At 41.5% G+C, this 20,429-nt stretch overlaps 1 protein-coding gene across 1 annotated transcript in view; it reads left to right on the plus strand.

The window, feature by feature from the left end:
* Positions 1-20,429, plus strand: part of CACNA1B (calcium voltage-gated channel subunit alpha1 B) — a 221,697-nt gene that overhangs the window by 13,782 nt on the left and 187,486 nt on the right. Inside the window, exon 3 of the mRNA XM_018565415.1 lies at positions 11,214-11,353. Within this exon, the coding sequence (XP_018420917.1) occupies positions 11,214-11,353 (140 nt within the window). The remainder of the gene's footprint in view (positions 1-11,213; positions 11,354-20,429) is intronic.

Here is a 20,429-nt window from a genome sequence, read left to right on the forward strand (position 1 = left end):
CTAGACACAAACGGGCACTCAACCCTTGCAGTGCGGAGGTAGCCCCACTGCAAGGGTTAATTAAAAAAAGCTTCTTTAATTCATCTGCACATGAGAGGGTATTCAAAGCAAACAGGAATATGCTTTTCACATGATTGAATAATTGAAGTAAATATTCTCACAGTTTATTGAGTGCAGATGATTAACTCCCTTTGTAAATCAGGCTTATTATCTGGCTAGTTTAGCTTATATCAGCAGTCACTTATCGGAGTTTCTGGCTGTACTGCTTGATATACAGATAGCCAGTAGGATAAAACCTGCAACATACATATACACTTATGCTAATTTGGACTGACAATTACAGATGTGAGAGTCACATCACAATTTTAAGTAATTGCAACAATAGCTCTTCATTATTGAACAACAATGAACATATACTCGGCGTTTCCCTTTAAACAGCTGAGACTGGAATTGTTAATAGCGTGCCGGCATCCATTTTCAAGTGTACGATTACGGCAAAAAAAAAAAGCTTCAAGAGAAAACTCTTCTGCGTTTTTGATTAGCATTGTCAGTAGCGCAGTTGCTAAGAACAATCTGTTCAATGGTCTCGCAGACAGGCACAAGAAGAGAACCCAAAGCCGAGGCTTGTTATGGGGAAAGTGATTCACCCTTAATTGGATTAGCACTCGAGCCCATGCTGTGCCATGCTTCGGCTGGCGCTGAGAGGGCAGGAGAGTGAGATTGTGATAGGCTCCCGTCTCTTAACTCATCTTTCGGAATGAAATATCTGCATAGAAAAGGCCGGCGCCTGTTTGGCCACAAATATCTCATCCCTGCGGAACTCTGGGGAGCATCAATTGTTGGTGGAAGGAGGGTGTAGGCAAGCTTTGATGGAAATTTTGAAATTCAGAAACTGTTGAGGTGCGGTCGCCCTTGGTGGCCCCAGAATGCACCAAGATTGTTTTTCAGTTTCTCAATTTCATTACCATATAAGACTATGGCTGTTTCTTCTTTTGCAACTGAAGAAATAACATTTGACACCTGCACATTAAAATCATAAAACATTATGCAAATGCACCTCAAATGGTACCATTTGATTAGATAAAACAGGATTTTTCCTCTTTAGCAAACTGATATTCTATTTAATTGGGAATTTGCATCTGACTAAAATCGTCACCATGCATATTGCAGTCAATGATAAAAAAGATTAAAATTGGAAACTTTACAGTCAGATTGTAACGTGTAGTAAGTCTAATTGAGGTTGTACAAATCAGACTGTAATATGTAGGGCAAATTGAGGGTAATGCGATTTATATTGGACAAACATGGACAGGCCCATATTATGGTTACTTAGCATTTGGTGCCACTGTGACTATCCCTGGCCCAACTTTTTAAGTAGGCATAATAAAATGGATATTATCTATGTGGGTAGGATATGATCTGTAGAGCAGTATAACCTGAAAATCTGTCCTTAAAGTAAATTTGTTAAGAGAATCACTCAGATACAAAATCCATATTGGCCCATATATTACCTCAATATAAAGCTAGTTCGCAAGTCTCTTAATCTAAGGATAGCTATCCCATCACCTAAATGGTTAGAAATTGGCCAGTAATGTTCAAAATCAGGATGAACGTTTGCAATTAATACATAGCTTATGGCCCCCCGAAGTTCACAGGGCATTTTTTTCAATGTAGTTTATATGTTTTAGGGCTCCTTCACAGCAGAATGCATGCATAAAAGGGTAACCCACCCAAAAGTGATATTTTAGGTACAAAATACCTACAGGGCCAGATTAACATAGGGGCTACTGGAGCACCAGCTCCAGGCTCACCACTGGAATTAGGCTTGGCTGGGCTGGATCGACTCGCTATGCCCTATGGCAATCTGGGCCGGCCAGGCTAAACTCAATCAGGCAGAGGCGCCGGTGGCTCTCTAATTAGGCATATTAGGCGAACTAATTAGAGAGCCGCCTCTAATGCTTCCTGTCCGAATAACCGACAGCATCAGGCCCATGATGCTCTTAATCCGACCCTGGTGGAGCCCAATGGACTGAGTCAGCCGCTGGCTTTTTGTAGATCATGGATACTCCAACAGTGAGATCTTCCTACCATAATTCCATGTTCCTCTCCAGAGTTTTTTGGGTTCCCACCCACCTTTGTGTGTTCTAGCTCCTCCTGTTTAAATTCTATATTATACAACATGCCAAGAAATCTTCATGAAGTCCTCTAATCAGTCTTCTGCTTCAGTCTGAGAGTGCTGAGTGCAGGTCACATAGGCTGCAGCTTTAACAGGCATTTAGCAGGCTTCAGACGGCATTTAACAAGTTCTTGGAGACTGCGGGGCTGTGCCATGCCTAGCCAATCCTTACAAACTAGATGCTTGTCCCATTAATATTTTCAAGCTAAGACTGAAAATGCCTTTGTGGGATAAAGACATTAGACGGTGAGTAATAACAAGCACTTCTGATGCCCGTGTAAGCTTGTTAACGCCACTCTCCTGGTGGTAGATCTGCACGATGGACACTGAATAATTTAGTTGCTTGTGTTCCTTGCTGCTTGCTCATTAACACTTACCGTGCTCGCATCGTTACACTCCATTGCAGCCCTCGAATTTAAAGGACCAGTGCTGTAAACAAGGTTACTTTATGTGAAAGTGTTACATTGACCCTCATAAAGCTGTATGTAAAAGCCTGTGGTGGAAATTAGGTATGTACAGTTGTTTTAAAAGGAGAACTCCAGGAGGTGCACAGATATAGAACCAATGGAGGTAAGAGTAATGTGTCAGTTACCACCATGGTGTACTTTGTGAACGTTTCCAGTCACTGCATGTTACTTGAACTCAAGTAGCTGGCCCCGTCGACCTTTGCCTTAACCTACGTATTGCGCAGGAAACAAAATTTTCACAGCTCTGTATCTTGTAAGGAAAGCCATGGAGGTATATAATTCCGGGGATTTCATTTGAATTTTAATCTCAATTCACATGTTCTGACTTGAGGGGAAAGCTGAGGAATGACCTCGTCAGTATGCTCCTGTTCATTCATTCTTTATCCATTCCGCAGTCTGGAGGCGTGTCTTTGACCAAGCTGCGCTTTTACTATAGCTTCCTGCAAAGGTATCTGGATCACTGCAGAACAGAATTATACACCCTTTGGCAAGTAAAACAGCTGCATATATGCATTCAGCTCTGCATTTAGCAGCAAATATAAATATTCTTAGCAGTAAAGAAAATAATCCCTCACTGACCTATGTGGCTGCAGGCACTAAAGAGTAATTCATCCTCAACCTTTGCACCTGAAGCTTCTCAGTTTCACTTTTACTTTCTCTCCGTAGCAATATGTTGACAGCCTGCCAGCTTTCTAATTTCTAATGTAATCGCAAAGCAGAAGCACAGTAATAAGGGAGGGAGAAAAGTGCTGAGACCTGACTTGCACAACTTTACTGCTTCTACTCTATTGTGAAATTTGAGGATGAATTGTTGCATAGTGGCTGAAACTACAGAGGTCAGTCATGGTTTATTTTACAGCTTATTTGCTGCTTGTTATGAATATGGACATATTTGAATGCGCATAGCCTAGCCAAAGTTCTATTTTAAGATTGGGGGAGAAGGAGTGGCAAAGCAACAGTTACGTAAGGGGACACACAACTGAAATCTTGACCCCCCTCCTCTTGCAGCACAACTAAGCAAGATGCAAAAACTACAAATGTAATATAACTGCCCCCATGTATGTATATATACTCGCATATATATATTTACAGCCTATACTTGTCATTGAGGTTTTACAACATTAACACTCACTGATAAAATTATTTAAATTAAGCCAATTTAGTTTACATATGTAACTAAAAGGAATCTGTAAAAAGACGTTGTTTTCCATCTAAGACCCTTACTGTTTTTACAGTGTGGAATATTGTTGGAAATTGCCTCCACTTGCAGTTATTCCTCATAAAACGTGAGGTCTCATTCCAAACATAAAAGCCATCTTCTCTTCTCTCGCTCTTTTTTTTTTTCCGTTTTCCTTCTTCGCTAATAGCTTGTGGGTTTCATCCCCGCCACAGCCACTTAAAACAGTCACAAATTACCTTCTGATATAAAGTTCCTAGAACAAAGCAGCTTTTCCCATCACGCCTGAACCTTTTCAGAGGCTTTGTTTCAACAGAGCTGCAAATTGCATTAACTCTTTCCCTGCTGGGGCAATGGGCAGGGCACAGCGAGTCAGTAGCGTGCTATTTTCATATTAATTATCTGTCCAGAGGGAGAAGTGAATGGATTGGCTGCATTCTCATGAATATGAAGTATGTCAGTGATGTCACTGGTCTCTAATGAACGGATAGGCTGTGTTCTCATGAATAGGAAGTGTCAGTGATATCACTGGTCCCTAGTGAATGGATAGGCTGTGTTCTTATGAATATGTAGTGTCAGTGATATCACTGGTCTCTAGTGAATAGATAGGCTGTGTGTTCTCGTGAATAGGAAGAATCTAAGTGATGTCGCTGGTCTCTAGTGAGAGTATAGGCTGTATTCTCATGAATATGAAGTGTCAGTGAAATTACTGCTCTTCACTGATTGGATGGGCTTTTTTGTCATGTATATGAAGTCTCAGTGATGTAATGGGTCTCTAGTGATTGGATAGGCGTTATTCTCATGTATATGAAGTTTCAGTGATGTAATGGGTTTCTAGTGAATTGATAGGCTTTATTCTCATGAGTCATGTATATGAAGTCTCAGTGATGTCATGGGTCTCTAGTTATTGGATAGCCTTTACTTTCATGTATATGAAGTCTCAGTGATGTAATGGGTCTCTAGTGATCGGATAGCTTTATTCTCATGTATATGAAATCTCAGTGATGTAATGGGTCTCTAGTTATTGGATAGGCTTTAGTCTCATATATATGAAGTCTCAGTGATGTAATGGATCTCTAGTGCTTGAATAGGCTTTATTCTTAAGTACATAACGTCTCAGGAATGTAATGTAATGGTCTCTTGTGAATGGATAGGCTTTATATACATATAAGACTCATGAAATAAACCATTAAAACAGAGGACGTTCAGCTGTAACCAATAATAATGATAATAAAAAGTGATTATGGTTTAGAAATATATTAAGACATTTTTTTTATTCACCTTATTTGGAACAAATCATAATAATGTCATAATAAAAATACATTGTGAATAAATTAAAAACAAAAATGAATTGCAAACACATGGAAACTACACAAAAGTTCATTTTTGGAACTACAGTGCAACAACTAGCAGCTGAGCAATAGCACAGGCCACTAGACTATAGCTAGTGAGGTAAAGGCAGTAACCAATAAAATTGATTGATTGATAATGAAAGTTCATAAATAACTGAAACAGGTTACTGTGTGCCATGCATACATGATATTTGCACTGGGTGGGGCTGAATTTTCTATTGTAACAATATTATATTATAGATACATTACAACAGATAGCTCAGTATTTCTTGTAATGTATCCTCCTATAATATATTATGGTTATTTCTGAAATGTTTTTTTTTTTAAACATTCTCATTCATCCATTTATAAACAATAATCACTTGTTATTTTAATTATTATTGGTTGCAGCTCAACATTTTCCTCCGTTTTAATGGTTTATTTCATGAATCTTATATATTTATACATGAGCTGCACCAGCTTTTATGAATCTTGTTAAAATTTTTGTATTTAGGTGTTTATATATTTTTATTTAAAAGTTGATACACCACAACTTTAGATAAATATAGAAATTCATGTGTTCAAACATTTTTGTATTTAGGTGTTTATATATTTTTATTTAAAAGTTGATACACCACAACTTTAGATAAATATAGAAATTCATGTGTTCAAACATTTTTGTATTTAGGTGTTTATATATTTTTATTTAAAAGTTGATACACCACAACTTTAGATAAATATAGAAATTTGGGTACTGATAATAATAGTAAAGGTTTTTGGACTCCCAGATTGTTTGCTGCTCTCAATAAACGTTATACATGTGATTGTGGTGATTGGAAAGGCTGCTTCCTTATGAATGGGAAGTCTCATTGATGTCACTGGTTTCAAGTGAATAAATATGCTGCCTTCTCATTAATAGGAAGCATCTTAGACAATGATGGCCTCAGACATTTTCTTTAGAATATTGATTTTAAAAGCGCTTCCCTTATGTGTTGTCAGCAGTAGACCTGCAGGCACTTACCCGGGAGATTTCACTTATAAACATACTGTACATGGAGAGCAGTGGGGGCCATAATGTTGGCAGTGTAATTGTTAGGACTTGCACAGCCAGCAAGAGTCATTGGATTCACTGTGTCCATGGCTGGGAAGAGATAACATCAACAAATACCCTTTATAATATCAATTAAGTGATCAATACAGTGTCAGTTATATCCTATTGGATGCTGATTTATGTAAGGAGAAGATTGCTCTTGTAATCCTCAGTTCAGTTGTGTGATCTTCTAACTGATAAAATCTGGGTGTTGCTAGGGACTGTAATTGTCTTTTGGCTCTTTCAGGGACATTACAGGAAAAGGCAGGGGTAGAACTAGAAACAACAGCAACATTTGTTTCCCTCATTTTTTATTTTTGTATTTGGTTAAATCTTGATTTAGATGGATGGAATAGATGGGGGCTGTTGACACTTGGACACGTTGGCCCATAGCAGTAAAAGTAGAAACTCAAAATGAGAACTATGAGGTGAGTGAAAATCACTCATCCTCATAGTTCGAGCCGACGTGTGACCGCGAGCTGTAACTTGTAATATACTGAGCTTTGGGTCAAGGGAGGATGCTAGTATATGTCCTCCCGTGACCCTTAAGAGAACTATGGGGAAAAACACTTACCCCTTAGTTATCTTTTAAGTCTAAGTTTTGTATATATTTGGAAAGGGTTCGAACAGGGGGGGGCAAATTAATATGCAAATTCAGGAGCCAGTCTGACCAATCCAGGAGGCAGCTGGATTTTGTGAAGGAACCAACTCCATTTACAACTAAAGGAAATCTCAAAAGTTGGGTGCCAGCTGTAATTTCTAAGGAGCATTGACTACCTGGCTCCACCTGGCTCCACCTGGCTTTCTCATTATATGGGACCTGCAGCCGCACGCCTTCGCAGCTTCCCAGGCACCAAGGACTATATTCCTCACTGTTATGTGAGGAATATAAGTGTCAAGTGCTGCTGTGCTGTGTATCACTGAGCCAGTCAAAGAGAGATCTTTGTGATCTCTCCACTGGCTCAGTGACTACAAACATGGCGCCCGCTGTTGCGGTTTCAATGTTGCACTCAGAGTGCACATCTGGCACACCCGGGCACACCCGGGCACATCTGGCACACTCCTGTGCTCTAGACAAACTGAATATACACTTGAAATACATGTATTCGATTTGAAGCCTGTAATCTGTGTGAGCGCTAGTGAAGTGTCACATTTACACATTACTTAGAATGCATGCAATGAGCAAGACATCATCTATCTGATGACAGGTCCACTTTCAGGTTCGGCTGCAACACATCCCGTGGAGAGGGACAAGGAAAGGAAAACTCATTGCTGTCCTATCAGGAACAGAAACTTTTGTAGGCAAACATATCAACATAATCAATTGGTATTATTGATCCTCTAATGCTCCCAGATTTATTTCTGGAGTAAATTGCTCTGGGAATATTTTACTTTGACATGACCAGTCAACATGTCCCAGTCACCCCTGCCCTCCCTTCAGTGTCACATACATGTCCCAGTCACCCCTCCTCGGTGTCACATACATGTCCTAGTCACCCCCCCCTCAGTGTCACATACATGTCTCAGTTACCCCTCCTCCCCCTCAGTGTCACTACATGTCTCAGTCACCCCTCCTCCCCCCTCAGTGTCACATACATGTCTCAGTTACCGTTCCCCCCTGTCAGTGTCACATACATGTCTCAGTCCTCACTCCTCTCCTCCTCAGTGTCACATACATGTCTCAGTCACCCCTCCTCGCCCTCAGTGTCACATACATGTCTCAGTCACCCCTCGCCCCCTCAGTGTCACATACATGTCCCAGTTATTCCTCCTTATTGTCTACTCTCCCTTCAGTGTCACATGTAAATCTTAATTACATGGAATAACCCTTTACTAGAAACCATGAATATTCTGTATTAAACGCACTTATTAATTACTTCCTGCAAGCTGTTTTTTTAGATGAGAGAATTCTAAAAATACTCAGTAGAAATTAGGGGGAGGGGACGGCTAAGATCCTGTGAATCAGTGCCATTAATTTGAAGGGGGGCTCATACAAACATGGCGCCCGCTGTTGCGGTTTCAATGTTGCACTCAGAGTGCACATCTGGCACACCCGGGCACACCCGGGCACATCTGGCACACTCCTGTGCTCTAGACAAACTGAATATACACTTGAAATACATGTATTCGATTTGAAGCCTGTAATCTGTGTGAGCGCTAGTGAAGTGTCACATTTACACATTACTTAGAATGCATGCAATGAGCAAGACATCATCTATCTGATGACAGGTCCACTTTCAGGTTCGGCTGCAACACATCCCGTGGAGAGGGACAAGGAAAGGAAAACTCATTGCTGTCCTATCAGGAACAGAAACTTTTGTAGGCAAACATATCAACATAATCAATTGGTATTATTGATCCTCTAATGCTCCCAGATTTATTTCTGGAGTAAATTGCTCTGGGAATATTTTACTTTGACATGACCAGTCAACATGTCCCAGTCACCCCTGCCCTCCCTTCAGTGTCACATACATGTCCCAGTCACCCCTCCTCGGTGTCACATACATGTCCTAGTCACCCCCCCCTCAGTGTCACATACATGTCTCAGTTACCCCTCCTCCCCCTCAGTGTCACTACATGTCTCAGTCACCCCTCCTCCCCCCTCAGTGTCACATACATGTCTCAGTTACCGTTCCCCCCTGTCAGTGTCACATACATGTCTCAGTCCTCACTCCTCTCCTCCTCAGTGTCACATACATGTCTCAGTCACCCCTCCTCGCCCTCAGTGTCACATACATGTCTCAGTCACCCCTCGCCCCCTCAGTGTCACATACATGTCCCAGTTATTCCTCCTTATTGTCTACTCTCCCTTCAGTGTCACATGTAAATCTTAATTACATGGAATAACCCTTTACTAGAAACCATGAATATTCTGTATTAAACGCACTTATTAATTACTTCCTGCAAGCTGTTTTTTTAGATGAGAGAATTCTAAAAATACTCAGTAGAAATTAGGGGGAGGGGACGGCTAAGATCCTGTGAATCAGTGCCATTAATTTGAAGGGGGGCTCTATGTCCAAGATACGGATCCATTCATTATCAGGGCAGAATCACACACCCCATCATTACGTCCTGGCTGCACAGTTCAGGGTTACATCACTTCTATGTTACAGAGAAGGAAGAAAAGGTACAGAGAGTATTTTATATGTAAAGGCTTGGCTTTCCCATGGAACATCGTCAGCTCAATGTAAAGAACCATATTGGTGTGGTAATGGTTTAGAAATGTGTGTATAGTTTTAAATGATCTATGGATATGGCAGCAGCTATATTGCTCATTACATACAGACTCTGCTTCCTGCTTAGCACTGGTATACAATGGCCGGGCCTTAGGGTGGAATCAGACTGTCGCAGTGCATCACTCTAGGCTAGTGATGGCGAACCTTTTTGAGCCCGAGTGCCCAAACTGGCCAGATCTCCAACTGGTTAGGTCACATCTGGTGACTTGCCAGTAGGACAATTTGGACGAGATGGCACTAGTGCGCCTGCACCAGCCGTTGCAGTTTCAGAATTATCATCGAGTTCGCCAATTCCCATCAGTGTGCCTGCGCGGCTTCACAATCCTTGTCGTTGCAAAGCAAAGGCAGCCAATCAGAGAGCATCTTCTGCTAACAGATTTCATGTTATGCCATTGGGTGGGTGTGCAGGAGCTGTAATGCCAATTGAAGAACTTGATACTGCTCTTGGGTGGCCGTGCAGGCACACTGACAGGAGATGGAGAACTTAACAAGGATTGTGAAGCCATGGAGGTACACTGATGGGAATTGGAGAACTTGACGAGGATTCTGACACACGCACACTAGTCCCCAGGCGTGCCATACCGAGTTGGTGATGTCGAAGAGTTGGCCGTTTTGATAGAACACCGGGACAGTCCGGCCTATTTTCAGGGGCGGGCCTGGAGTGGGAGTTCCAGGAGCCCCTCTGTCAATCTGGACCTGGGCTTGCTTGCCAGCAGAGCGGATGCCAGTGCCATAGGTTAGCTACCGCTGCTGTAGGCAGATCAACGTCTGTTTATTTAATCAGCACATGGTCACCCAAACTTTAACGGACGTGCACCATTTTCCCAACGCAACACACAAATGGTTCATGACCATGCATTGTGGCAAGTTAAGTGTGTGGTGATCCACCAACCTTCAAATGAATGGTGCTGTAACGTAGTGCACTTAGTTGTGTGCGATAATGTGCATCGCATTACTGGTTCTCTCTCACTGCAGTCTCTACATGGCTGGGGTTTATGCCAGTAGTGAAGCTGAGTAATTGCATAGAAACATACGCAGCCACAAGAGGGAAACTCTACATATCCTTATGTGTCATTCAGAAAATATGGCACAGCAACCACGTGAACTGTAAAAGTCACTTGAAATATTACTGTCAAGTAAACACTGGGTGGAATTTATGAAATCTGGATTAGACAAAATCTGGAGCAGTTGTCCATAGTAACCAATCAACTTCTATTTTCAGGTTGTTCAGTTAAGCTTGGAAAATGAGAGAGAAGAGTGGTTGCCATGGGCAAAAAGTCAAATTACGTTCTCTGTATAAGATACTCTATTTGTCAAAACTGGAGAAGCTGTGCATGGCAACCATTTGGCTTCTATCTTTCATTTTCAAAGCTTAACTTAAGAAACTGAAGAGAGAAGATGATTGGTTACTATGGTCAACTGCTCCTGATTCTGTCTGCTCCAGTTTTGATAAATTCCCCTCTCTGTATTTTCCCTTTAAATAGACCGTGTCATCTTGTTAAATACATGGCTATGATACAGTGGAGAAATAAATGGCTGGTTCTTGTATTCCTCCACATTCCTGTAAGACCTGGGACACTGCACACGTTTCATCTCTTTTACTCCTACTTGACCTCCCACAATGTAATTCCCAACAATCTGTAACCTATAGAGCGCCTCATGCACAGATATTTGTCAATGATGGCTATAAGTACTGTCACACCCAAAATGGTTACACTCATCTGTTTATTTTCTAGGATGATACCGAACCCTACTTCATTGGCATCTTCTGTTTTGAAGCTGGCATTAAGATCATTGCCCTGGGGTTTGTGTTTCACAAAGGATCGTACCTACGGAACGGTTGGAATGTCATGGATTTTGTGGTCGTTCTTACCGGGTAGGTAACAATTCTTACTCTTTTTACAGTAGCTGAGCATTTAAAAAAATAAAAATAAACCTACAATTTGTAAAAACTGGGTTATCTCAAAGACCGACTCACACAATGGTGTGATGGCGGAGAGTTAAGCCACCTGACCATTTCTTCTATCCCTCTGGGACTTTACTGGTGAGGTCTCTGCATTGAATTCCCGGGTCTGTACTCCTGCTGAGGACAATACAAGGGGTTCTCACCAACAAGAGAAGCCAGTCTGTTGGAAGCTATAATGGGATAGTTCAGCTCTGGAGCCCCCAAGTGACAAAAGAAGGTTGTGAAGGACTCACCAGACTCCACTTCACATTAAAATGGAACCTTTAAAGCTAGCAAAGGTATGCCTGTTTGTTGAATGTTAAAAACTAAAAGATGATGCAGGGTTTGCAATTTTTATTTTATTTATTGGCTCTGAGCGAAGAGCAAATGTAGGAGGCAGTATCAAATAGCAATTGAAGTGGCCTCATCAGTACAAGAAATTATGATGGCTCGTTGGCTGTGTTGGGCCACCGTGTAATTGATTTAATCACAACAGATAGTAGAAGTCCCATAATGTCCAGCGTTAGACTGACCTTATTGATACTTTATACATTGATTTTGGCTTAATGGAGGTCATCTTGGTGAACCTGTTTTAACACCCTGCATCATCAGATGTGTGCCACAGGGACATATAGTCCAGTCCTTGAGGCCTCTACTGCAAAAAGTCTGATCAGTGTGCATGTGAGGTCTGAATCTGATGAGGAAGAATCCAGCATGTTTTCAAGTGATACTAAACTCAGGAGTTAAATCGTAAAAATACATTCAAGTACCTTAACTATTAACAAAAATGTATATTATTTGTGTATTACTTAGCTGTATATCCTCAAATTAGTGACGTGCAGTGGAGTCCGTTCTCAGTGAGGCATTTCCCCTGCCTGCCCCAGCCCGAAAGTAGAGGCTGTTGCTGATCTTTCCTCACTAAGGTTGCACAAAGCAGTGGGGAAGCCCGATGCTGTGCAACCTAACTTAGCTGTCAAAAGCAGGATGCAGCGCCAGTGCGCCACCTGTAATTAACAGGCAGCACTCCGTCCATGACAGATTACACAGCGGGGAGGCTTTCCCTGCTGTGTAACCTGCTAGAAGCTGATCTGGATGGAGAAAAAGCTGTCAGCTTCAGATTTGAGCAGACAGCTTTTTCATCCATAGTACTAGGTGAGGCTCTGCCTCACCTGCCTCCCCTGACCGCACGTCCCTGCCTCAAATCATCTCTGAATTGGTGCTGACATCGTCCTTCCTTCTGGAGGGTGGCTACTTTTGCTCCCCATGGTCCCTAGGTGTGTTGTAAAATAGCCACCACTCCAAGCTCACTCCCGAGATAGACTACAATCTCAATACAAATTAGTAAACTAAACGTGAGATTGTAGTCCATCACGGGAGAGAGCATGGAGCGGTGGCTACTTTTCAACACTCACAGGGACCACGGGGAACAAAAGTAGCCACTCTGCAGAAGGAAGGACAGTGTCAGCACCAATTCAGAGATGATTTGAGGATCTACAGCTGAGTGATACACATATAATATACATTGTTGTTCATAGCTAAGGTACTTGAATGCATTTTTTAGAATTAACTCCTGAGTTCAGTGTCACTTTAAAAGAACTCTTAAAACACATTTACACCTATGAGCTCACTTCACACTTCATCACACTTGTGGTTCCTGTGCCAGTTTATATTGTGTGTGTCCTCAATACATGTCCATGCAGCAAAAAAAGTTTCTGAATTCTTTTTTTCCAACACACAACACAGCACAAATGTTTTCTGATGTATGTATTGTGATGCTTTAAGGGTCAGGTGTGTTGTAAAAGATATAAATATGCTTTCCTATAAGCGTAGGGAGGTGCTACAACCTTGAATTCTTGTTTTGTTTACATACAAAGAGTCATAGTGTTAAGACTTTAACTGACTGAGCCGATTTAAAAAGCTGGTGTTATGTCTTCTGTGGGTTTTATATATAATATATATGTCATTTTTGCATGGAGTTTTGATATTCAGCAGGGTACAAAGGATTATTTGATTTTGTATACAGCATGGAGCTGTGTCATATTCCTTGAGTGTCGTGGCTGTATAGATCCTTTTGTATTTATGTTTTCTTGTCCGCTTTAAACCTCCATTATCTAGGCCAAGATATACATCTTCATGTATTTATATTTATAGATGTATGTGTCTCTTGTTTAGTAGCTCTGCACATGCTTGTCCTGCTTGTGAAGAAGTTTCCAGAAATAAACAAAAAGCTTCTATAGGGATGGAACTGTGCTGGCTGCCATTGTTGACTGGTTGGAGATGTCTGACAGTCACCCATCTTTTTCACGTCTTGGTTAGTCACTGACTCGGCACAAGCATGCAGCAAGTCAAGTGTCAGGACACCTGCACATGCTTTCTGTTGGTCCGTGACCCACTAGTTAATGAAGAAAGGATAAGGATGAATGCTCCAGAAGCTCACCTTCAAAAACAAGTGCTGATTGTAATTGTCACAATTCTCGACTTACCTGTATCAATCGCGGGGGTCCTCGCACTCGCAGCATGCCGGTAATTGGCACTTTTGTCAGTGACTTGTGTCCTATACCTTCCCTGCGTGAAAATAATGAGGCCTCTTGCACATGTTTAATGGCATCCCTGGAGTGCTTCCTGTTATAGACAGGAATTGCATCCCTCCTGTCACACCTCCTGACATCACTTCCTGTTGGATCAATATAAAGCTGCAAGGTTCCAGAGAGAGAGTGCTCAGTTGTTTTAGAGCTATCCACGGTGTGTTCCAGTTGCTAGCTGTGTGATTCTGTTACCTGATCATTGCTTCCTTCATTGAGTTTGATCCTTTGCTGCCCGCCCTGACCTGATGCTTCGTTTGACTATGATTACTGGACTTATCTTTTTGTACCATGTATTTGGAATCTGTGCCTGATTCTTCTCTTGTGTATGCTATCCCAAGGTGTGTGCCTCTGCTATTGGGCTCTGCATATCCAATTACTGACAGTAATTGAGCCTTTAAATGGTTTTAATAGGCGTAATTGAAGCCATAATAGACCATGTGACTCTTATGGGACCAAGCACTCTCTGGCTACATAGTTATTTATGCAGATGCCAATAGCATTTGGCGAATACAACTAGATACAAAAAAAGTCTTCGTAGTTTAGGAATCTCTATAAACGGTTATAAAAGCAATTAGTGCTGGGTATAGCCAGAAGAATCACCTAAACAATGGTAAGTGGAGTAAGGGGAGCCCTTAATACTTTTGCTGTGGGGCCCTATCATACATAGTTATGACTCTGATGACAACCAAACAAACCCTCTCCGGGTCAGTTTCCTATCCCAAAACATTCAAAACCGGTCAGGAATGCCATACTCTATGCAACTGGCTGTCTGTGGCTTGACCATAGATCTTGTGCTGCCTTATGGGAAAGGCATTTAACCAATTATTAAGAGCGGATTCTGGAAAATCCCTCTTTAGCTCAGGTACTGTTGCCATGGCTACAAGAGAGAGAAATTAGATTTTTTTTTGTGGCAGATATAGAACACAGGCTGTCTGCTGACTGAAATGGAAAGGTCATTAACAGATTCCAAAATTGCTTGTGTGGCAGTTATATGTGTTATATCATTTTTATTTTTTATTTTTTTTACAAAACTGGATTTTCCCTTTAAGATCTTAAATGCATGCATGATGTTGCTTTAAATCGAACCATCTCACGACAATGAGTAAACTGGCAAGAGAAGACCTCTGTGGTCCACATCAACTAAGCATCCATCCTACTGTTTATTTAATACTATAGCCACATTACTGCTTGTATGGCGGCCTTTACCGCTTATAATCAGATATAACCAGAATCCCTTGTAATCCTTCAATTCTGCCTACTAGTGCCACAGCCCATATTTGCCAACAGCAAAAAATGCAGTTAATTATACATGACCCTGTTTAAATGTTAAACACAAGAGTACAGCGCAAATCAGAACAGAAACCAAGGGACCACTGTGTGTGTGAGGTTTCACTTAACGCTTGCTGGACTGGGCTGCAAGGCAGTGGAAAGTCGTGACAGAGGTTGGATCTGTTTCGGAAATAGATCCGGCACTGTCTGTGTTTGCACACAGGATTTCACTGCAACTTTTTTTTACTCCCAGCTGTGCAAGCTCAAAATTGTTTAAATTACCTGTGATTGGCTAGCAGTCACAACAACACCCAGCTCCTTCTTTTGGGAGGAAATCCCCCTTTACCTCCTCAGGTGTCCTTCTTTTTGGTCTGGCTTGTAGACCGCTATAAATATAAATACTTTAGTTTTTACCCATCAAGTGTTTTGTTGCACTAAACTTTTCCCCAAGACTAAATTATTGCATTTGTTATTTTTAAAGTGAACCTGCGATTTGCCGGTACAGGGCAAAGCAACATGGCGACCCAAACAGCTGTACATAGTCACCATCCCTCAGTGCCAGTTTAAGGGCAATTAATGCCTTAAGCACAGCCCAACAATGGTGCCCTCTTGGTATCTTGGTTAAATGAAAAGACTCAATATGTGCTTACTAAAATGAAAGTTTGAAGTATATGGGTCTTGTCTACTGGCCTGGAGAAGTCTATGAGGCTGTAATAGTCCTGTAAACAATGGAGGCCGCAATAGTCAGGTGTCCGTAAGTATACATCGGTGGAGGAGAAGGCGGGATCGGTTAGCTCGGGGCAAAGGGGCAGATAGGATGAGTGCATTTTGTTTTAAAGTGCACTTATCCTTTAAGAACATGATAGCTAGGGGAAAGACTCTGTGGTGCTCCCTTCCTTTGGTGCCCTAAGCACGTTCTTATTTTGCTTAATGGTTAATCCTGCCCTGATATTCCCTTCATTCCTCTGTCGCAGGGAAGTGAAGTGACACACTTAGTACATCTGGGTATGGCTCACTGCTTTTCCTCCCATATGATTGACCAGTCAGGTACATGGGGGCAAAGGAGCACAGTGGCGGGAAAGAGAAGGAAGGTAAATATAAGCAGCGGCAGGGGCACTTGCTAAAGTGCATTTGTTGTTTTACCCAAGATATTTTCACACCCTAGAAAACTTAGGGTGTGAAAAACATCTTAGAGCTTAACCAATCATTCTACGTGGTCCATGTAGTTGGAATGTGTACTGGATGTCAGACATTCTCCCGCCATGGAGTGCCATCTTCTACAGTTTTATTTTATCAGCAAGGCATATTTGTTATTGGTGTGGAAGTAAAGTTTGAAAAATCATAAAATGTCATGTTAGTGGAGCCCTAAGGATTGGCAGTGGTAAACTGAGCACTTTTTATGTGGCATTATAAGTAGAAATGAAATTCTGCTGAACAGCTTTTAGCTAACATGTGCCATGGCCTGTCACATTACATTTTTGGAGTTTAATATGCTTCATATAACAAGACCCGAACCAGTCTACCCCGTTAACATTACACTGAGTCTATCACTAGCGTGGGACGCTGTACAGAGAACAGAGCCTGCAGCACCTTTTAAAAAGCTCATGCAACAATGTGCCGCTGGATTTGGTATGTTACATTGTAGCACATTTGTTAAAATAAATTGTAGCAATGAAGAAATGGAGCAGTTATTTTTCTAACATTAACCTTGAAGAGAACCTGTCAGTAATGGGCATTTGTAACAGTGTGGATCTGTACCCTTAATATGATGTAATATATTAGTTGTTATAATAGTGCAGCCTTACCTCCTAGGCTTACCTACTGTATGTGTGCTGCTATTCACTTGTATACTCTACCTGCCATATCAGACATGTCAGCCCAGTGTCACACTGCATGGCTCCCATGGAGTCTGACCTGTCTTCTGCCTGTGCTCAGGGCTAATAATAGGCACACACTCCAGGCTTCTTGAGGAGATTACATCTGACAAATAACAAAGCCTTTAGTCTTTTTTCATGTAATCCTGGCAGCACATTTGTTGTGTGACAGTTTTAACTTTGTCTTATCAGTGCTTTTCTCTGACAGGAGACAGGACAGGCTCTACGGGAGCTTTACAGCCCGAGACTTAATTCTGCTCTGTCAGGGAGAGAATAAAGTCAAACATAAAAAAAAAATAGGTAAGGATACCCTATTATAATAATTCAAGGATGTTGATTCAGGTTACATTATCCTGTCCAATGGTGATTGGTTCCTTTCAATCCCTGTGCCAATATCTTCACCTGACTGGTCCAAAGCATGAGAAATGTTGTCCAATGTGCTGCTTGGTTCCAAGTCCTGCACCATGCAGTTCTCAGAGGCAAGAGGTTGCACATCTCAGATGTATTTGACAACAGGCTCCGGTCATACTTACCTAAAGGCACTTTAAGGTTCTTTTAATTACCCAACAGATTGCCAGGGTTTTAGGCGGGCAATGCGCCTAGGGCACACAAAGAAGGGAAAAAAGGAGGGTAAATACAATTTTTTTGCTACTACCAATACCAAGAAAATGCTACAAATCCTTGTTTTCTACTTCCTTTCCTCTCTCTCAAATAAATACTCCTACACCTTCCTTCTCTCACTAGTAACTAGGGCACTGGTTGCATGCTGTATTAACAGAAGGCCACAACTTGAAGGGGTGCAGGTTTTCCAGAGATGAGGCCACAGTAGCAGTCAGATTATTCCCACCTTGCAGCTCAGAAACGTCTACCCTAGCAGTGCCCATGCATGATCATCAGCCTGTTCTCAGAAATGCATGGAGTCTTAATGAGATGGTGGTTGCAAAAAAGTTGTGGAATCTGCAATTACATCACCACCACTTAAGTCCATAATGGCCACTGACTACGTGAAGGAGCAGAGGGCTTCTTGCGTATCTTTGATGGTGGCAGGCACAATGTAGTGAGAACCATGGTGGAGAGCACTTAGGTGCACCCCAGTAGGGAGCACTGGAAAGGGGCTATGAAAGGGTTACTCCAACATTGCAGATTGTGCTTTTATTCTTTTACATTTTAATCAACACCATCCAAAATTCCTCCAGTTCTCCTGCAATCATTCTATAGTGGACCTTATTGGGAGTTCTGGGATTTGCAGTCCTTCAGCACTTGTGCACAGTCAGACTTACCAGTCGTGCCATATAAACACAGAAAGCAGGTCAGTGTAAATATAACTGAGTAATCATCAGTTTTACAATTCTGATTACGTGACTAGAGACCGCAGACACATATTCTGGAGGGGAAAGCAGCAGATGAAATGCGTGGGCTTCTATAAAGGGACCTGGTATCTGAGGAAAGACCTTTCATGAGCCTGCTTCTCCGCTCGCAGTGCTAGCCGCTCGCTGGAAATGGCGCCATGAAATATGTAGGCTTATTTCTTCAATATAATTTTTTTTTCTCTTCCCTCTATCACTGCCAGCTTTTATGTGCAGGTGGATTACCAGTAAATCCTTCACTGCACCTCTTAAAAGTACTCAATTAGAATGTTTTGCCTAGTGGCATGGATACTTGTGAAAATCATATATATGTAACCAATTATAGAAGACGAACATTGCAAACCCAGGAGTGCTGCAGTACCCTGTGCCTGTTGAAGCAGAATTTATAATGGTTTCCCCGCAGTCCCCTTATGATCATTTTAAAAATTGACACTTTTTTTTTTCTTTTTTTTTACAAAGAGCAGAGACCCATCAATTTATTCATTTGAAGAATATCATATAAATGATCACCAAAAGTTTTTTTGGGAAGGTGCTATTTAAAGCAGAACTAACCTTTGTGTTTCAAGTAGAGTAAGTCAAGATTGGAAGCTGTTGCAGGTTTTTATTGCTGTGCCTCTGTTATGAAATTACTCCTTCGCTTCCTGTCATGTCGCCATGACAGGAAGTGAGATGTCTCATCGGTGGGGACACAACAATTAAAACCAGACCGGGGTTCTTACTCTTCAGGACTCCATTTAACATTAAGGAAAGTGCCTCCCCTTTCAATTGAGGGTATAGGACATTCTTGGGGGTGGCCTATGTGGGGAGCCACCACCCCCTTATTCCATCAGTATTTTTTTTTTCTTCTTTCCTCCTTTTAGTACCTGCCCTTGGTCTAACATTTCACCTTCTCCCTTGCGCCCCCCTTTGAGGTGCCCCAGAGCTCCCTATTTATGCCCTTATAATAGATAATATATTGGTCGTTCTATAGATGTTGACCTGCATTTCATTTTACCTTCAATGTGAGAACTCGCGGACCTTCACTTTTCTATGTTCTATTGTATAATGTACCTGTTGTATCTTTTTTTTTTTTACTTCTATAGTTGTTCTTTCTTTCATGTTGATATTTGGAAAGAATGTATTTTATTCAATAAAAAAAAAAATGCTTGGGCTTGAGTCCTGCTTTATTGTGTATGATTGTCTTGTGTGGCGCATACACAATAAAGACAAATTGTTGCTCTCTAATGCAGCTTGTGCATGTAGACAAGAGATGCTTCCATCAAAGAGCCTTCAAGAGATATTTTGAGGATGTTTGTGAGTGTAGTTGCAGCTCAGCATTTAGTGGGGTAACGCAGCCCGTTAATTAATGCCGCTGGTGGGATTTCTGGCAGCTGTGTACGTACGGCATACTGAATAAGGAAATTATAGCATTATTGAGATGTAATGCAAAACAAGTAAAATTGATGATTCCCATTCTCCTCTGCCCCGTTTGCCTATTCAGTCAATCCAAAGAATTGAACTGACAGCTGTATTAACGTATCTTTTTATATGCTCCAAGCTCCTCTGTTAATTTTCTGTGATGGTGTGTTTGCCACTTTATAACACAAAGCACCCCTGTGCCAACCCCAATGCCTTCCCAAGACTAAATGTCCCCTTTCTTTCTAGTAGAATAGGTTTTTGGGGGGTTAAGAAAAAGCAATTGGCACAAATAAAACAATTACTGCAAAGTAATTTCAGAACAGGCTTTTATGGAATTGTCCTTTGCTTTGGGCCAAGAAGATATTTTTAGTTTGGCTTTCCTGGCGGCAGTGTTGGGTTATTTTTACCAACCTGAGGATTGGCATAATGATTTCAGGTCCTACAGAGGAGTGATGATAATTTATAGTGGCAGATTTAAAGAGGACCTAAAGTCAGAAGTATTTTATATATATAT

Source organism: Nanorana parkeri, unplaced genomic scaffold (assembly GCF_000935625.1).
Source record: "Nanorana parkeri isolate BGI_ZX_2015 unplaced genomic scaffold, ASM93562v1 scaffold845, whole genome shotgun sequence".
NCBI lineage: Eukaryota > Metazoa > Chordata > Amphibia > Anura > Dicroglossidae > Nanorana > Nanorana parkeri.